Here is an 18,447-nt window from a genome sequence, read left to right on the forward strand (position 1 = left end):
ATTTTCTCTAACTCCAGCCACGAGACAGACCGGCATGTGGGGTAGCTGCTCCATCACGTGCAGCTCCTGGTCCCAGTGTCAGACCCAGCTCTGCATCACGACATCCTCCAGTGACAGAGGCTCCCATGCTGCCACCCTGCCTAGTCTTCACGTTAAAGAAGCTGACCCGGACAAGGCTGCATGCAGTGGCAAAGTAACACCCATCACCAGATGTCACTTTGTCCCCTTGCCCAGCAATAGCTAGCATTGTCTGCATTAAGTATTAAAGCCATTTGAAACACATCTCAAGCATCAGCTCCACTTTTCACGGCTTCAGCAACTTATATTTGTTTTTGCAATTTTGCAACTGCTCCACTGAAAATAGAGAAATGAGCTGTCTGTCACACCATCAACTGGTGAACCCACACTGTTTTCCATCATATCAGCCTTTATGACAGGATATCAGCATCAGGCTCCATTCTCCTGGAATACGAATTGGCTTTTCTTCTGCTTTTTTTTCCCTTCCCTTTTTCTTTTTTTTTTTCCCCCCCCCAGAATCCTGCTTAATGTACCAGAATTCATAAAACAGGCTGGTTCGGAGGGGAGCCCTGTCAAAGTCAGTCAACATTTTCAGAATAACTTTGACAGTGCCTATTAATATCAGGCACACTCCGAGCTGCTCTCAGCCTGGATGGTGATGTCATGTAAAAGTTTCATGAAAGAAGTAATGATGTACAAAAACCTTGCTACGAAATTTGAAAAACGGCTTACACAGCCCCTTGAAGATATAAAAGGCATGTAACTGGCTACTAGCATCTAATTACTTAAAAGCTAAAATCACTGTATGTTCTCCTCAGACAAATGTTAAGACAAACCATTTACTTGTATTAGAATTTTTCCCAGGGAAATTTCTGGCATATTTTGAAATATAAATAAAAAAATCATATTCATGTCACCAAAGAAACCAAGAAAGGGCACAGCACTTTTTTTTTTTTAAATCAAAATTCAAAGTACACCCATCACACTGTGTAATAGACTGTTAAAAGAATCAGGCTTAGCTCCCAAGCCATGACTAATCTGTCGACTCCCACTGCAGGCTGAGAGAGTTGGTTATCTCCTGATACCAGAGATCAGCTAATTGTTATAATCTGTCAGAAGCAGGAAACCTCCCAGTCTGGAGAAGGAACCATGTTCCTAAGCAACTCCCCCAAAAATGGCCTACAGAGGGTGCTTGACCCTAAGAAGACCTATAAAACGCAACTCTGCAAGGAGCAGTTTGTGAAGACAACAGCTCGACGACCTGAAGGCACGAAGGAGCGTGGGAGTTGCAAGGATGTGACAGATCCCTTTGGCACCCAAGGGAAAAGGTCCATGACTTCAATGGTAAAGTTATGCTGCACAGCTTTAGTTTGAATTAAAAAATAAAAATAAAAAATACCTGAAGCCTAGAGCAGAGAAGAGGGAAGTTATGAAAGCCTCAGTTCTCAAGAATGGTTTTTGGTGCATAGTTGGGTGAAGTCAGTCGACCAGCTCATACACATCCTGAATTTCTTACACACTCAGTTCTCACACCAGAGGGTAAGTAGGCAATAAAGGAGGAATTCTGATTTCCTGGTAGTCATCAGCAGATTACCTTTAAGCCTACATGACTAAGTCAAAAGAAAGACCCTCTTTGCCAAGAATTATGAAGTCTAGATTAGGCAGGGAACAGGGCTCAGAAGCCTAATGAACCAGCTGATGGATTTCTCTTGAAGTACAGCAGATACCGTTTTCTTTTATAAAAAAACTCTTGCCTGATGGATTGTTGCTGAAAGGTTCCCCAAGATAAGTGGTTTTAACGATGAACTGTTGATTGCTTCATGTACAGAGGAATGAAGAAGTACCTTTGATAAGGGGTAGCATGGAAGAATGCATAAATACCAGAGGGGAGGGAAGGATCTACCTGACTGCAATTAAGCAAAAACCCTCATGGTTCTTGGAAACGCTATAAACTATGCTCATTATTTAAGTGTCCAGGTTGTTTTCCTAAGCTTTGTTGATTGTGAATGGTAAGCCACTTTTGCTGCTTATCTCCTGCCTGTACCAGTATCACAGGCCCAGTATTTATAATATGTTGAACAAGCAATGTAATAGTTATAAAGCTCCCAAATGGAGCACTGTCAACTGAAATTTTACACTTCACCTGCGGAGTCAGTTGCTGTTTGGATTTCTGTTTGACAGCAACATTTTTACAACACAGCCCTCAGGCAGGGTCTCAGCACATACCAGCTTGGGCGTTTAACAGCATCATTGTGTGTGCTAAGCGTCCTTATGGGAATTGCTATTTTTTAATATCCTGAGTAGGTCACTTTGCAGACTAACCAGCCAGCTGCATTCACACCTTCTTCCAGCTGCCAGCCTACTCCAGGGTGAATGCACAGAAGCAAGTGTTTTGTCAGTTTACTCCCCCAAACTGAAACAAAACTCTCCAAAAACACCAGAGAGAGAAAAAAAAAAAAAAAAAAAGAGGGCTAAGTTGCTTTTTCTGGCCCTTCACATACTTTTAGAAAGCACAGAACACGATAGATCTGTAGCAACTAAATGCCTGAAGATCTAAAATTACCAAGATTTAAGCAGACCATTTTGATCAGATTCAGCTCCTATAACTACATTACTAGAATAAACAATTGCAGTAAAAGTTTGAAGCTCCCAAGTGAAATCAACCATACTCTGCACCACAATTCTTTTCTGCCCCAGGAAGTTCTTCTACGCATTATCAGGTACCAGGCACAGGCCTTCACTATTTTACTCAGCATTATTATTACAGTTGCTCTGATACCAGATTCCTATTACACAAGACATTTTACAAACACTAGGGGAGGAACTGGGTCTTACCAAAAGAGCTAACAATCTAAGCAGACAACAAAAGAGAAGCTGTAAAGCTGAATATGTTGCTTTCTTTATAACCTTTTTTCTTTTAAAATAAATCAAGGAAACTAACACATCTTTGAACATGTCTGGAAGCATCTGGAGACTTTTCCTATCCCCACTTTATATTTTAACATATGAGTAATGAGATTTAATAGATCATACAATGGTTTCAGATACTTCATTCATTGCTCCCATGGCTGAATGAAAGCAGCTGTATACTTCTTCGAATGGTAAGCAACTCCCAAATTCCTTCCAGTGTAAGAAGCATGGAAGAAAGCAGCTTTATAGTTAGTTACGCCCAGTGTTAACTGCTATCTCACACCCAGCACAATGCACTGTTAACAATTTTGTATAACCTGATGTAACAGAAGTGTAGCATAAGAAAAGCTGTGCTAAAAGGATGACTACAGCAGTGTTGGTGCAGAAGGATTCTGGCAAGAATGCTTGACATATTCCCATTTAAAATTTAATGTTGGCTTTTTAGCAGTTAGCATCCTTTTATGTCTCAGCATTAATATTTAATTTGATTTTGTTTAAAAGCACTACGAACTAACTTGTTTGTTCGATGAGAAGATTAAAGCACACTTGTGTTTATTTATTCAGGTGCTGATATTTCAAGTGGAAACCAAATGAGGACCTACCTTAGAAGCCTGCAAAAGCTTCTCCTGTAGCTAAGCCGTTGACTAGCTGCAGCCACGCTGGGAGGGAATGGAGGGCGTGAGGGGAAGTAGGCCAATGCTGCGGAAAATATCAAGGAAACCATTCCAAATTCTAAACAAGAGAGCAAAGAAAAACAAATCAGAGAACAGATGTTAGCACTGAAAGACTTATTTCAGCACAGCATTGTTATCAGCCAGCCTCTAATACATAAATCCTACCACAAGTGCTTTACCGCTCCTGACAACAGACCTGCATAACTTGAAGGATTTTTACCCCCACTCCCCAAGCAAGATTTCAAATTGAGATGGAGAATCAATGAGACAGAGAAATACCGGCAGTCAATTCCAATGAAAAGAGCTGCAGAGCAACAGGCTCACACATGGGGAACTAGGTGAAGCAAAAGGCAAGCTTTTGTTTTTTCTCTTTAAAGAGAACTATGAAGATCCGGTCACATTTCTTTGCAATGGAAGTAATGCAAGGCAGGTAACAGCGTGCTAGAGACTTTAAACAGATGGGACTGGGGAAGCCCCAGGGCATGGAACGACAATTACTTGGTATACAGGATGATGAAGGCAAACAAAAGGTCAACCAAGGCAGCATCTTGGATACAAACAGTATTACATGGCAATGGAATATAAAAGGAAAAGCATAGGAGCAGCCATTGCTTAGGAATAGAGAGAATGGAGGTAATATGGGGAAAAAATGAAAGAATACAGCTGTTTGTAGATGCTCCTCTTGTTTAGCAGCAGGTGTTCCAGATCTTCAAAACATTTCATAGTAGAAATTTGGACATGACCCTGCAAAGGGATGAGCACTTCACAGAAAATTGTCAGCAAGCCCCATGATCAGACATTCTGAAGAAAAACAACTCTATCCACATTCAGTCTAATTAATTTGTTTTACAGGCCTTTTACAGCATAGATCATGTTATCCACAGACCTCAATCCAAAATATTACTGCTGTCCTCTTTGAAAACAAGATTCTTTGCTGCCAGAGAGAAAAACATATAGCTGAAGTGTGTTATCTTAAAAGAACCTGTGATCATATTACAAAGAATTGTTCACCAACACCACAAATAAATTCCAACAGAGCTGGATACTCAGTTGCATTCATTTTCTTCTTTCTTTTTTAATAAATCAATATGAACGTGGCACTTCGCCAGCTTTTCTGCTAAACTAAAAGAAAAGAAGTTCAGGAAACTGAAAAGTAAATAATACTTAAGTGTTAATGGATCAGCTGTAGATTGGGATGGGAAATGAACACTTACAGGGAAAAATAATCTACCCTAAATTTATTTTGAAAGCATACCAGAAATGTGACAATGCTAGTCTCCATGATCAAATCAAAAAGGATTCTTTTTGAACTGCGTGGTGTCTCTTTTCCCCTACTGTGGTCTAATTACAGCTTTTGTGTGTCAAGGTCCTTGCAGTCCCTCTACAACTCCTCTAGTTTCCGGAAGATAGATGAATTTCTATCTTCCTGTGCATTGTTTTTGAGGACACAAGCAATGAATAAAGAAGTGGCCACAATTGGTTATCCCATATCTAAGAAAAGGATGAGAGGCTCTGTCGTTATAGGATGATACTGGACAGGGAACCAAGGCTTGCCAAAGACTCTTTATCCCCTTGTCCTACATCTACATACAGATTTATAGGTACATGCACATCCACACTTGGTAACATATTGAAAGGAAGATTTCAGATTGCAGATGGGTAGAGCCAATAAGAATGTGATCACGTAAAAACAGAGGTTTTCTAAGGTGCTTATTATTTAACTTTATTATACTGCAATGGCATAAGGTGAAAGGCTACATCTTCCTACAAAGAATATAAAACAGGTTGATGATTTTTTTCTAAGTCATGGTAATATTTTACAACAGGTGCTCATCTGGGGCCTCTTCTAAGGGTTACCACCTCAAGATTCATGCCAGTCAGATTACTGCAGTAGGAGCAGTATAGTAACTACTTTTTTTTTTTTTTTAATTATTAAAATCAGCATGCAGTCCTTGTAGTACCATCTTGCAGCTCTTTAATGTTTCCCAGTGTTATACTTCCTAGGCTAATGAATTTGCCTTGCAAGCACTGCCCTCGTGCACAAAAGAAAAAGAGCAGAATTCACTTTGGAGCCTATCCAAAGCCAAAGCAGCTCCCTCTACTTAAAAATAGAAGTCTTTATTGCCATCTTAGCTTTGTGTATCACACTTGCACCTCTACTAAAAGTCCAGGTATTGCCAAATGCATTTGATTCCTTACATCTTGAATTGCTTCTTCATTAGGAAGCCTACCATCAACACAATCATTGTTTATTGTACCAGACTAGGTAAAGAAAAATACATTCCCAGGACAAATATTAGATTGCAAGCAAGGAATAAAAAGGCAAAAGATAATATTGACCTATATCTTATGTTTTGAGACCAAGAGAGCTGCTGCCATGAAAGAGGAGCTCTTCCACAGAAGCTATCAGATTCTCAATAGTGCAAAGGATGCAGCAAAGCACTTGGAACTGGGCAAGTCAGCATAAATTAGTGTGCAGAAATAGAGCGCTGTATATGTTTTGCTGAGGAATGAATCTGAAATGTCTCACAAAAGCAATGAGGATATCATGCCACAGTGACCTGTGAATGTCGATGTGGAGAGATGCCTGCACCATAGCCCTGGAAGCAGGCACTCCTGCTGGCTGTGTAAGCCCTAAACAGAGAAAGAGAGGTTTACAGAGATACAAGCCTCCTCGATACAAGTCTTTTTCCTTCTGAAAGACAGATTATTTACAGGACAAAATCCTACCCAAAACCAAAGAAACCCTCACCTTCTCCTGAAAGGTAAAGGAAGGCACTTCATATATATGTGCATATATATATATATACACACACACACACACACACGTGAAGTGCCCTCTTTACCCCTTTGTTTTTCTTATGTTTATATACACACATGTACTTTACACACAGCTATATATGCATACATGCAAAAATTTGTAAGAAATGGTGATTTTTCATTAATATTTAGGAAAGCACATAGATAAAAGCTCTGCCTCAAGTCCAGAGCAGTTCGAGCTTCCTTAAGCAATACAGGTAATACAATTCAATCCTGATTTGCTACATCCGTACTATTTCAGCTGTGAACCGGAATGTGTAGAGACACAGATGACACAGAAACAAGTTGATATTTCAGCTGAGCTCTTAGTCCATGTCCGAGATACAGGAACAGCAATTTAATGAAACACAGAAGAGACTGGAGTTAACAGAGCAATTTCAGAATGGGTTTATAAGCAATTGCTTCGTAATCATGTTTGAGGTTAAGTCCTTGGAAAATTAGCACACACTTGTCACGCTACTGATCCCAAGTTAACAATTCACATTATTAGGGTTTTAAAAATAACTAAGTTCTGGGTGCTGCTTATCTAATAGTACCTCATGCAACAGCAACAAGCTCCATCACAAACAAAACACTCAAGAATGCAGAGTGCCTGTCCTATGAAACTGGCTTTCCTATAGCACCTTAAATAAGAAGTCATACCAAGCTCTACTGTACTTCCTAAAGAAGTGGGACACTTGAGTCCAGCTCCTTGTTCTGTCCCATTCTCTAACACCTTTACTACCTTTGAAGACTGTTTGACTTTCATTTTCTGCCTAGCTGATTTAAGGGGATGAATAATACCCTACCAAACCTATAAGGTATTTTGTGGTCCACAGGTGGACAGAGCTGTACAACTACCATGAGGTACCCACCACAAGTTGTCACCTACCACGGGACAGAATTTCCTCTATCTCTGGAGCCTACATGGCACAGCAGAGCACAGAAGAGATAAGCAGCAGGGTCAGCTGCCTCTTGAGCTCCTGGGAAAAAGGGAGCTGAGGTGTGATGGAACAAATCCCGTAAGGGATATGAAGCAACCTCCTCTTGGGATGGCTCCTGCCAATTTCAAACCAGTTGAATGTTTTGCCACTGTCTCAGTGATTCTCCACAGGCCGCTGACATTCAGGAACCATCTCTTTTTCAGTGCCTGAACAACAAAAGGATCTTGGAAAGACCCCTTGAGACACATAGCTAACACTGCAAGTACAGCTGCACAGTGAACCCCAGCTATGTATTTAAAAGTACTTAGAACAAAGGAAGAACTACAGCTGCCCCACAAAACACACATCCTAAGAAACTGAAGAGCTGCTGTAGGATGATCTTATGCTGGGACCAACAATCCCAAGCAGGTTTACAGGACAGGCTGTTTTTAAGTCCTTGCTGACTCAGAAAGGCAAAAAGAGCTGTGCTGAAACACTGCACAGCAAGGCAGATCTCTGAACCTTGCTGGCAAGCAAGATCTATTCCCATCTTCTCAAGAAAATACTCAGGAAAGCTTCCCGGAACAGAAGAGAAGAAAAAGTGAACCTAATGGGCTGCTGAAAGCAACATTTTTAGTGCTAATAGGCTCAAGGAAGGGGTTTTAGGTACAAAACTGTAGTTCCTTAGGGCAAATGAATTCTTCTTGCTCCACAGAAAATCCAGAAAGAGTGTGTTAAAGCACTTTTCTAATCATTGGATTTTTGTTCCTCTTTTATCTGCTGCTCAGCAGGACACAAACTCACTCTACTTCGCTTTTTCTTCCTTCCTTCCCACTGGTCACCTTATCTTCCATGAAATTTTGGGGCTCTAACATCAGATTTATCTCTGATAAGAGCCTAACCAAACCCAAATTTCATTGTTTCAATAACTTTGAGTCCAGCAAGAAGTATTTGAAAGGAAAGAGTCAACTACCTGCTGAAACAGGATCCAGGCTCTACTATGCTTTCTTTGAAATTTACAATAAAGTGGACCTCACCCAATACAAGTATTAACTTCACAAAATTTCCATAAGAATAGCAGCCAGAAATAAGTGATCACAGTTAACTCAATCCCATAAACTATGAGTTACACAATATACATACACCTTAAGATATCTGGAATGCATAGGACTAAGCCTTAGCTACATTTCTGAGGCTGGAATTATAAGCAAAAAAATGCCATAACATGGTAAAGTTTAGGTGCTCTCAATGCTATACCAATTAGTATCAACTAAAAATCAGATCACAGACCCTTAAAGCACTTGGGGAACTCTTTTACTTAAAGCTTGCTGCTGAGTGTTGCTAATTTTTGTAAGTGACACGAAGAGCTGTGAAGCCACTGCATGAAAAAGAGAAAGGAAAGAAAAACTACATTATATCGGGTGAATTTTATATCAGTGTTTTTTTGCACCAAAACTGTTGTCACTTCATTGAAATTCCTCGCCACATAAGAACTAGAGGGTTTCAGTTAAAACCAAAATTTTAGTTAAGAAACAGATCGAGTTTTAATTCCAGTATTAGATTCTGAGATATTAATAATCTAATCACATTTGAAAGGCACATGCAAGTCATAAATTAAGGTTGAATTAATGCAGAATATAATTTAATGCTGGAATATACGATTTCTGTCCTCACAGAAACAGAAGAAAAAAACAACCTGTCATGGAGACTTCTCTTTTTAATGAAAATTCAAGAAGTGATCAACAGTTTGGAAGCTCTGGGCAAGTATAAGCTCTCCTAGAAAATGTTATTCCTAATATCAGCTGATACAAACAATTGAAATTCTTCACTTGGAATCAGTCTGTACGAAAGACTACCTTATAATTTTTGCTACACAAAAGGGAAAAAGTGAACCCTTCTGATGGCAGAACATTTTACCACTTCATATTTACCATCAATATAGTTACCGTTTCCTTTGCAGACCAGCCACTAGAGGGTAGTGCTTCACAAGTACCAAACACAAGTATGTAAATGTTTTATAATTAACTTTTTTTTTAAACACACCTGCATACAATACAGCCTCAATGCGGTCCTTGATGTGTTCGGTGTTGCTTTGTGATACCAGCAGGTGGTGAGATGTTCCATTAGGAGATGGCACTACAAGAGGTCCCACTAAAAACGCACCAGCAGCACCCAGGTAATTGAGCAGAGATGCTATAGCTGTTGCTGTGGCACGTTCATCTGGAGAAAACCACGTCGTGGAAAGAAATGGTGCTGCGTTCATCACAGTTGGCCCCGCCAAGCCATTTAACAGCTGCCCTCCATGAATCAGCCTGGAACAGAGAATAGAGATGACAGCCATTTGGATGATAATCGCCTGTTTAAAAAGTAAAAAAAAAAAAAAAAAAAAAAATATAAAAAAAATTGCACATAAGATACTGAGTGCCTGGAATGGAGTAACTGCACAAAGAAATGAAAGTCCTGCGCAAAACAAAAAAAAAGAATATTCAATACACTAAAAGAAGCCCAATTAGACTGATTTAAAGAATCCAGGTCTACTCTGTTCTCATTACCTCAGATAAATGGAGAAGCAAATGTTCTCTTCAAAGCAGGAAAGGAAGAGGGAATAAAAGGAACTTTCTTTACAGAAAAAAAAGGAAAGGTATCATGATAGGATCTAAAAGTATAAAAGGAATAGTAGCAGAAAAGCTTTAAACTACAAGCATCTTAAACCTGACCCCTTGCCTGCATAAATCCCACAGAAGATTTAAATTAGTTACGTCAGATCCCAAGCTGAAACACTTCAGCAAAAAAATACTCTGCATATTTTTTCACTGCATTATTTATTTTTATTTACACACGCAGATGAGCTTTATGTGCCTACAGATGAGGAGGCCAGGCTGTTGAGGTTTCCAAGAGAATCATCTTCTGCAGCAATCTGGCCATTCTCAACATGGTGTTGAAACAGCCAAGGAAACCCAGATTTTTCTTGTTTTTCACACTCATTGGATTTAACAGATAAGACTGGTGACAAAACAGAGATGCTACTTCCAAGCACTGAAGTCCCTACAACTTTTGGCTTCATATTAGTACAATAAGCGCATACAGAAAGGACTTTTTGAAGGTTCTCCTACATGTGTAATTCAGCCAGAAACCTTCTACTTTGACTTTTCCAAAAGTGATCGTCCATGAAAGGCAAAATCATTTGGGAATTTATATAAAAACAGCTAGCAAATCAAACAAAACACAGCAACCCTACAAAGTAGATCTATCCGTTGTGCAATAAAATGGTGGCAGATGATATTTTTAAATGGGTGATGTTTTTCAAAGCATAGCAGGAACCCAATGTTATTGCTCAAGACTTGAGTTGTCAGCCATAAAAAGCTATGGCCTGAAAATGGGGAAACAACAAGTTAGCAATGTTTAGGCAATGTTTCAAGCCACAAATGACTAAATAATATACAGCATGACAACAGTTTTTTAAAGCACACCATGGGACAAAATACGCAAAAGAAATGCTGACAGACTCTTTATCAAATTAACAAGCTAGCTTGTAATAAAAATGGATAAATATTACTGATTCTCTGTTGATTAGAAATTAAGTCTTTAAGAAAAAATTATGAAAAATATACAGTGAAGAAAAAAATGTTATCACATACCATTTGAAGGAAATGCTTTCCCAGCTAGGACAAAAGTAATACCCAGTCTTGTAAGCAATTACATAAGCAATTGTATTTTTTTTATTTTTCTTTTTATATAAAGTTCACCTAGCAAGAATACATTTCATTACTATTTGTTCATGACGTGCTTCAGCTGGACATCACCAAGATGTGGCCAGGTCTTTTTACTGCTTTTTAAACTGTGGCCCCCAGTATAATCAAACGAAATAGTTTAAAATTAATAAAAAGCACTATCTAAACAATACTCTGGAGGAGTTTTCTGGAGGACACATCACACAAATACGGTTACTCTCCAATCCAGCATACTTCAGACAGAACAAGTAGTACCTTGTGTACTTTGGTATATTCATTCTACTTTCCCCCCTGTGATAAATTATTCCCATATTTATATGGGAAAACCCTGTTCCAGGGTATTTGCAGTTATTCTGCATCCCTAGAAACAGCTACATTTCAGTAGCGATTGAGATAACTACCACAATTTTACTTGAGCGTTTTGTCGTGCTCCAAAGGGAGTTTAATACTTAAATTACGGTATGCTAGGAAAAATGTGTTAATACAAAATAACCTCTACAGCTATAAGTGCTATACTAACACCTCTGTTCACTCCAGTAATACTGTTTTAATTCAGGTATGCCCACTTGATTGGGCAATTCAATCTAAGGGCAAATAAAACACACTAAAACCAGAAAAAAACACAATGGTTCTGTATCTGTATCTTCTGGTAGAAAAAGTAAAGTTTTGTTAAAATGTCGTATGTTGTGAGAATTATAAATACTCCTTTAATGTACTTACACTTCAGATTTACATTATTGATATCCAACTCCATACCTGAATAAAACTCTGTAACATAAAGGCCTTTATACTTAATACCAGAGGGAAACACATCTGTTAGTTTTACTCTGCAGATCCAGAGGGAGAAAGCAGGATTGTAGTTCAGAACTTAAATTGTACATTATTTTTCTGCCTTTGCTTAGTGTTTTCATGTAAAGAGTTTAGCTTTGTCTCTCTGTAGGCCTCTTCTGTTGATGTTCTCGTCTGCTCTCCCCTGCCCTAGCCTGTGTGGTATGCTGTCTGCTCTGATTTGCCTTTCCATCTGCATTTCTGGCATTTACCAAGCTTGACATTATCATGCAGGGCAGAGCATCTCTTGTCTTCATATTGCCTAATTTTTCAAATCTAACATGTTGAGTCTAATAAAAAACATTTTCGGACTAAATTGCCACTGGTGTACAGGCTGCTTCAAACAACTTTACATGTAACAGTCTAAAGCTTATTTTATCTCTTTTTCAATACTGGTTTGAATTAAGCTTTTTTTTTTTTTTTTTTTACCCTGAGAAAAAGAATTATTTGTATTGTTCCTCTACATATCCTTAACTCATTTCCCTAGAGAGATAGGGAAAAGATTCAAAATGTGATTCGGTGCATTTACTAATCTGCTACTCTGGGAGACGTATGTAGCAGCCACCACAGCTGCCAGAGAGAAATATGAACGCAACAGCACTGGTGGCTTTTCGCTGTTTGTTACAACGTCTTATCAACGCTGCACTAGATTTCAGTCTAACAGCCCACAGGAGTCTGCTCTTGTACATCACCAGCACTAAAAATTACTGCAAGATCAAGAGACATTTGTTTCTCTTATTCCCCAATTTTCTTCTTGTTTCTGCTATTGAAAATGTGCAAAGAGCAACTGGATTTTTCCTTGCCACTATTTCAGTTTGAGTCTGTACAACATGATTTCTGTTCTCCAAGAAAAGGGCTAACAGGGTAACTTTAGTTCGGGACCCTACCTAGATGTGTTTGTTCACATTTCTTCCTGAACTGGCCTCTGAATTGCAAAAAGATGGAGCAAGGGGTAGTTCAAATACAACAGAAATTAGAGAAGAAAGAGTCTTTCCATAATGTATTTCAGCTCTTTTCCAATTTTTGTCAAGTTAAGTTTTAAATAAGTTATGTGGTTTTCATCACATCCTTAAGAGAACATTTTCTGTAAGCTTGAAGCAGTAACCTGGTTATACCTGCTTTATTCACTCCCTGCTGTCACAGCTGCAGTATCGTGTCAGGCAACAACAACAAAAGCATGTGAGGCTACAAATGCTGAAATTACAGCATCACTGAATGAACTGGATATGAAAAAGTGACATACAGGAAAAAGGCTTTAGTGATTGACAATACCATACAGCTTAGATTGGTAAGAGCTTCCATTTACAGGCTGCTTTACTTATCTTTTTCTCCCTGTATAGCTTGAAACTTTTCATACATGTTCCGAGTCCCACAAAGTATTGGATTTGTTAAGCTATTTAAAAGCTGTATTATATAAACACTTTTTACATGTAAAAATAACAGACATTTAATGTTTCTACCACAGTATGTCTCATGCCTAGACGTAGAAGCATTTTAAATGAAAAAAATAACTCATTAACTTCCTTTCTCAGATAGGGAAACAGAGGCAACAGCAGAAGGAAAAATGAGCCACCCAAGAAATGACTCATAACACAATGGATTTAAACCACAGCACTGAAATAGCTCTCCAAAGCTCATCTAACATCTTTTAATTGACCTTGTTTTAGGAAGGCTACCAATGGAGAAGTCATATCAGAGCTTTAACATTAATGAATAGAGTGGAAAGTGTTTTCACTTTCCTTTGGTAAGAAACAACAGTGGAAAAACGAGGCAGCTAGCCCCCATGCATCACTTGGGCTCTCTCATCACAGATCTTCTCTGTCAGCCTCCGATGAGCCTCCAGTTGACTGGGAAATGAGGTTCCTCTGGGTCCCAGGCAGGAGAGGAGCCCATCTCAAGAGCCTTGTGAAAACGGGATTTCTGGTTGATTTTCTTCCTGAAATTTTTACTATGCTTTTCCTGCTAGCTGCTATGTCAACTGACTGCTTAGTCATTACTCCGACTTCTATACAGATGCAATGAACAAATTGGTAACTCAGTCTTGTCGCTCTTTGGCTATGCGTGCAAAGCAAGGAAGCCACCAAGAGCTGCTCCAGGGAAACAGCACTGTGCGTTCCTCCTATTTTGGAAAAAAATAGTAGATTAATTGCTGATCCTAACAATTAACATAAAACGGGATTCTGGATAAAGAAGTTAATATTTTACAGAAATAGATGGATGATTTATCTTTCACACGCCTGACATTTTCACTCACTGAAAGAAGTGGATTGTTCATCTCCTGCTAATTTGGAAGACGAATAAGTTTATATAGTGATTAGCTCATTGTGGTAGCTCCTGGAAGCAAATGAAAGAGACCCTTCCACTAGAGGACTTCAGAGCACTTTCAAGTGCTATTGAATTTAGCCATACTACACAGCAACAAAGCCAGAGAATACCTCCTATTCAAGTGTCTACATTGATGCATGATGCAAGTTGCTTGCCCAAGCAAAAGAATAAGAAAACACGTAGACTTATCTACATTATACATTAAAAGATTTATTGTACTTCAGAGGGCTCTGATACCACTTCTGTAATGAAAAGTCTTTGATTTTTCACAATCAAGTTACTAGAAATGGATAGAGCTTTTCCTTTAGACTCCCCAAACTAAATGCAACAAAAGGCACCTCTATTAAGTGGCACCTTCTAAGGTACAGATGGAATTTGGAAGGTCAAATTCATGCTTTGTAGCAGTTCACTGCCATGGAGTATGGGGAGAGCCTGGTGCAAACGCTGTCCTGTTTATAACCAAAAGAGAGTGCAATAAGGCTGCGTGTCTGGAAAAGGACTGAGAATAAAAAATACTGCTGGGTAAAGCAATGAATTCATCTATTAAAAATAACATTCTGAAAGATGAATTTCATGGGAATGCACTTCTTTTCAATATTTTCATTAAATGATATATTTATACTACAAAAGCTTTATGCCTTCTGGATATTCATGGATTGAGGCCATTAGCATTTTTAGCTTGTTTTTGATGCATACGACCATTGATATGTGGAATAATTTAAAGTTGTTTTTCCCCATCAATAAGAAAAATTATTATGAGCGGAAAGCCTGAGTCACTGTGTGGTACATTATCTCCAGCAATAAAAGTAAAAAAAGAAAAGAGAAAACTTTTATAAATGCGCTGTTGACTATTTCCATCAGGAACTCGGCTCACATCTCACCCACGGCACACGTCGTGGCCTCCTCACAACCTGTCACTGTGCTACAGGAGCAGACTTTAGAAGAGCTGGCCTCAGACCACGGTGTTTCCCAGGTTTTGCAGCCTCACCTCTCTTCTCTCAGAGAAAGAAACCAGCAAACAAATTTGCAGCAGTCTGAGGAACAGCGAGTTTGGGCTTTAAATCTGAAGGAATCAAACAGCAGAGTTACTTCGAAACTATTATTACTGAGAGCCTGCCAAGAAACAGACAAGGATTTGCAAGGAGAAGCAGTGGCAATCTCAGGCCAAGACCCCGACGTCTCTGTCAGACATCCTGACAGAGAACGGGAGGGCGCAGGAGCACGGCGAGACCCCTGACAGCGCGGTGACAAATTCACTCACGTCCCCGCGCCGTCACGCCAAGCGACTGTACGGTCATCACAGCTGTCACACGGCAGCAAAGAGTGATTTGTCACTCAAAGCATTACCCGTGTTTGAAGGATGAGGGTATACGAAGTCAAAACTTCTTTTTGGATTTTGATTTTTATTAAAATGGGCTTTCCACCCTCCCTCCCCCCCTTTTAAGGCCATTCCACAAACCCCTCATTGAAAGGAGATATCTTTAAAGCAACGTGAACAGAGGATGCATTCAACAAATTCAAACAGATCCAAAACAAACAGCGTTGCTGTAAACTAAAAGTAGGCAATTACATTAGGGGCTAATGAGGCAAAACATCCTGAAACAAGTTATCGGGGAAAGGCACCGGGAATGGCTGCTAGCGGGTCTGCCGTGTGAGAAATCTGAGGAAAATTTAGCGCTAGAGGCAAAAACTAACTACGATTTTTTAAGTGAAAGAGTAGGAGAGCACAGGAGAGGCAGTAAACTAAAGACTTGGATAAACAAGGCCCTTTTAAATATTCCCACAAAACTTTTTTTCAGGCCAGTGAAAGAGCAAGAGGACACTTTGATCATAATGCAGCAATGTGGATATGAACTCAACTAATATGAATTCCTCTTTAAGGGCAGAAATTACCCAACAGTAAGAGTCACAAGACACTACTGAAGTCAAAGATCTCAAGATGACAAAAAATAATTAAAGGATCTCTACAGCTGAATAAGAATTTCTATTATATGAGATGGAGCTGAAAATCCCACAAATATATTCTCTTGCCTTCCAGCATAAACTTATGCTAGTTGAGGCTTTGCAGAAACACTGTCTACTAAATATTACTGCAGTACTAAGCCCTTGCTGAGAATTCAGAGTTTCCTTTAAGGCATTACCTGCTGGATTTACCACTCCAAGAATTTAAACAGACCGGGAGTCTGTAAACAGCTAATTCAGGAGTTTACCACCATCACTATCACATATCGCTCATCAAACAATGAGATGATCCCATGTCATTCTTTGTACTTTCAGGGATGAAAAACAGAAGGTGTGGAATTATTGAAGAATATGTATGACAAGAATAAAATATTTAATACAAACTAGGTGGCAACTAGCTAATAGAAACAAAATGTACACAAGATGCAGTAAGAGAGCATCATCTGTTAGTACAGAAAAGGGAAAACTTAGATATATCTAAGTAGGGGAAAAAATTCAAAAACCTAAGACATGGTAAATAAGTCTCTTTATAGGAACTACCAATTATCAGTATCCTCCCTGTAACACTTCGTAAATAACAAAACTGTCAGTTCATGCTGCTCCTGTTTCCACTGTCATTCTCTGTCATTGCTTTGCTGGCTTTGCAACAAATGTTTTAATGAGACTTATTACCAAACAGCACCCTCTCACTGCCACGACTCGAGGTGCTCAGTAACTACATTTGTATTGTGAAATCTAATGTGAAGGTCAAACCCTACCAACCCACAGAATACTAAGTTCTAATAAATTTCTTAATTAATGTATTCAATACAAACAACAAGTTATGTTACATCATTTACTTCCACCTCTTTAATTATCCCATCTTTCACATTTTAAGGCGGCTTACGTGGTCAGTCTGAAAAGCCATGGATTTACATTTATGGGCTGATTTCATCATTTCCTTCTTTCTTATACGTTTCAGCTCATAGGTAGATCTAATATAGCCTTTTGACTAGATTTACTGTTTTACAACCAGATATGCTGTCTTGTAAATCTATTCCAAAACACAGAATATAAAATAAATGTGTTGTGTTACATGGGGAGAAAAATCCTGATTTTTTCCTATTAAAAGATGGCCTCCTAGTAACTATTGATGTTCAGGTTAGTTATAAGAGTCCAATGAAAATAACTCATTCAATGCCAGGCAGCATTCAAAAAGGAAAGGAAGGGACCTACAGATGCAGGCAAAGCATACTGAAGATGCTCTTGTAACCTTCAGGGAAGGGAATAAGGTACAAATCCCGAAGTGGTACAATCTTATAACATCCCTTTTCTTTAAGTTCCATATATTTCACACAAACTATGAACTGAAAAACTAGGTGTGGCAAATGAGTCTTTTATAGTACTGAGAATGGAGTCTTATTTTACTTTTAAAAGTCAAATTTACTGTCACATGTATGGCACTAACTTGACAGGCTCAGATGTATAGGGTAGATTAGAAGTTTTATTTTGTAGCTTCCTTGTCTGGATGTGACAGATATTAACCTTACAGGTTAATATGGGTTGTGGAGGAAACCAAGCGAACAGGAGTGTGTATGTGTGTATATATATAATGCATATTATAAATACTGGGGGGGAGGACAGGACTTCACTAGTTCAAGTACTGGTTGATTCCTCACTCTCACACCCAAGTCCACACTTTCACATTTAGCCATGTACTCCCTCCTCAGCCTTCCCTGCATTTATGAAGTTCTGGGATGGATTCCCAGTACGGTTTTAGGTCTCACTGGCAGAGAACAAAAATTCACCATAAGGAACTGCAGCCTCAAGAGACACTCTCAAATGTTCAACCTAAATTCTCCCGTATGCAAGTCACAAGCATATATACGAGTGTCAAATGAACTGAAAACAGAGGTTAGGGTTTGCATTTAAAATATGACTCTGATTGCTGAAGATAGTCATAGTTCTTACATGTCAGAGCCAAAAGAATAATTACAGACTAGAAAGGAGCCTAAGAATACATTTGGATATTACAGGTCCATATGAGATAAGGAGCACAAAGCGGCGAGGATTAAATGTCAGTCTTAACGGTGATTTCCTCACTTCTGTGATTGCTCTGATAAGTGATGGGCTTTAGTAGCTCTCCTTAATACTAAATTACAAGAACATTGTGAGTACACAGTAGAAAAAATAAAACTGACAAATCTCATGAACATTCTTGTAATTTTACATATCTCAGCTCTGACATAATTGTCCGAGAGAAATCCTTCAGTATGTTACTGCAGATTACCCAGGGAA

General features: G+C 38.9%; 1 protein-coding gene across 1 annotated transcript in view; it reads right to left on the reverse strand.

The window, feature by feature from the left end:
- The window catches only part of SLC49A4 (solute carrier family 49 member 4), a 57,775-nt gene that overhangs the window by 21,769 nt on the left and 17,559 nt on the right, over nt 1-18,447 (reverse strand). The window contains exons 3-4 of the mRNA XM_084289381.1: nt 9,368-9,636; nt 3,531-3,660 (exon numbers count right to left, since the gene is read on the reverse strand). Of these exons, the coding sequence (XP_084145507.1) occupies nt 3,531-3,660; nt 9,368-9,636 (399 nt within the window). The remainder of the gene's footprint in view (nt 1-3,530; nt 3,661-9,367; nt 9,637-18,447) is intronic.

Source organism: Netta rufina (genome assembly GCF_964035555.1).
Source record: "Netta rufina genome assembly, chromosome: 6".
Classification (NCBI taxonomy): domain Eukaryota; kingdom Metazoa; phylum Chordata; class Aves; order Anseriformes; family Anatidae; genus Netta; species Netta rufina.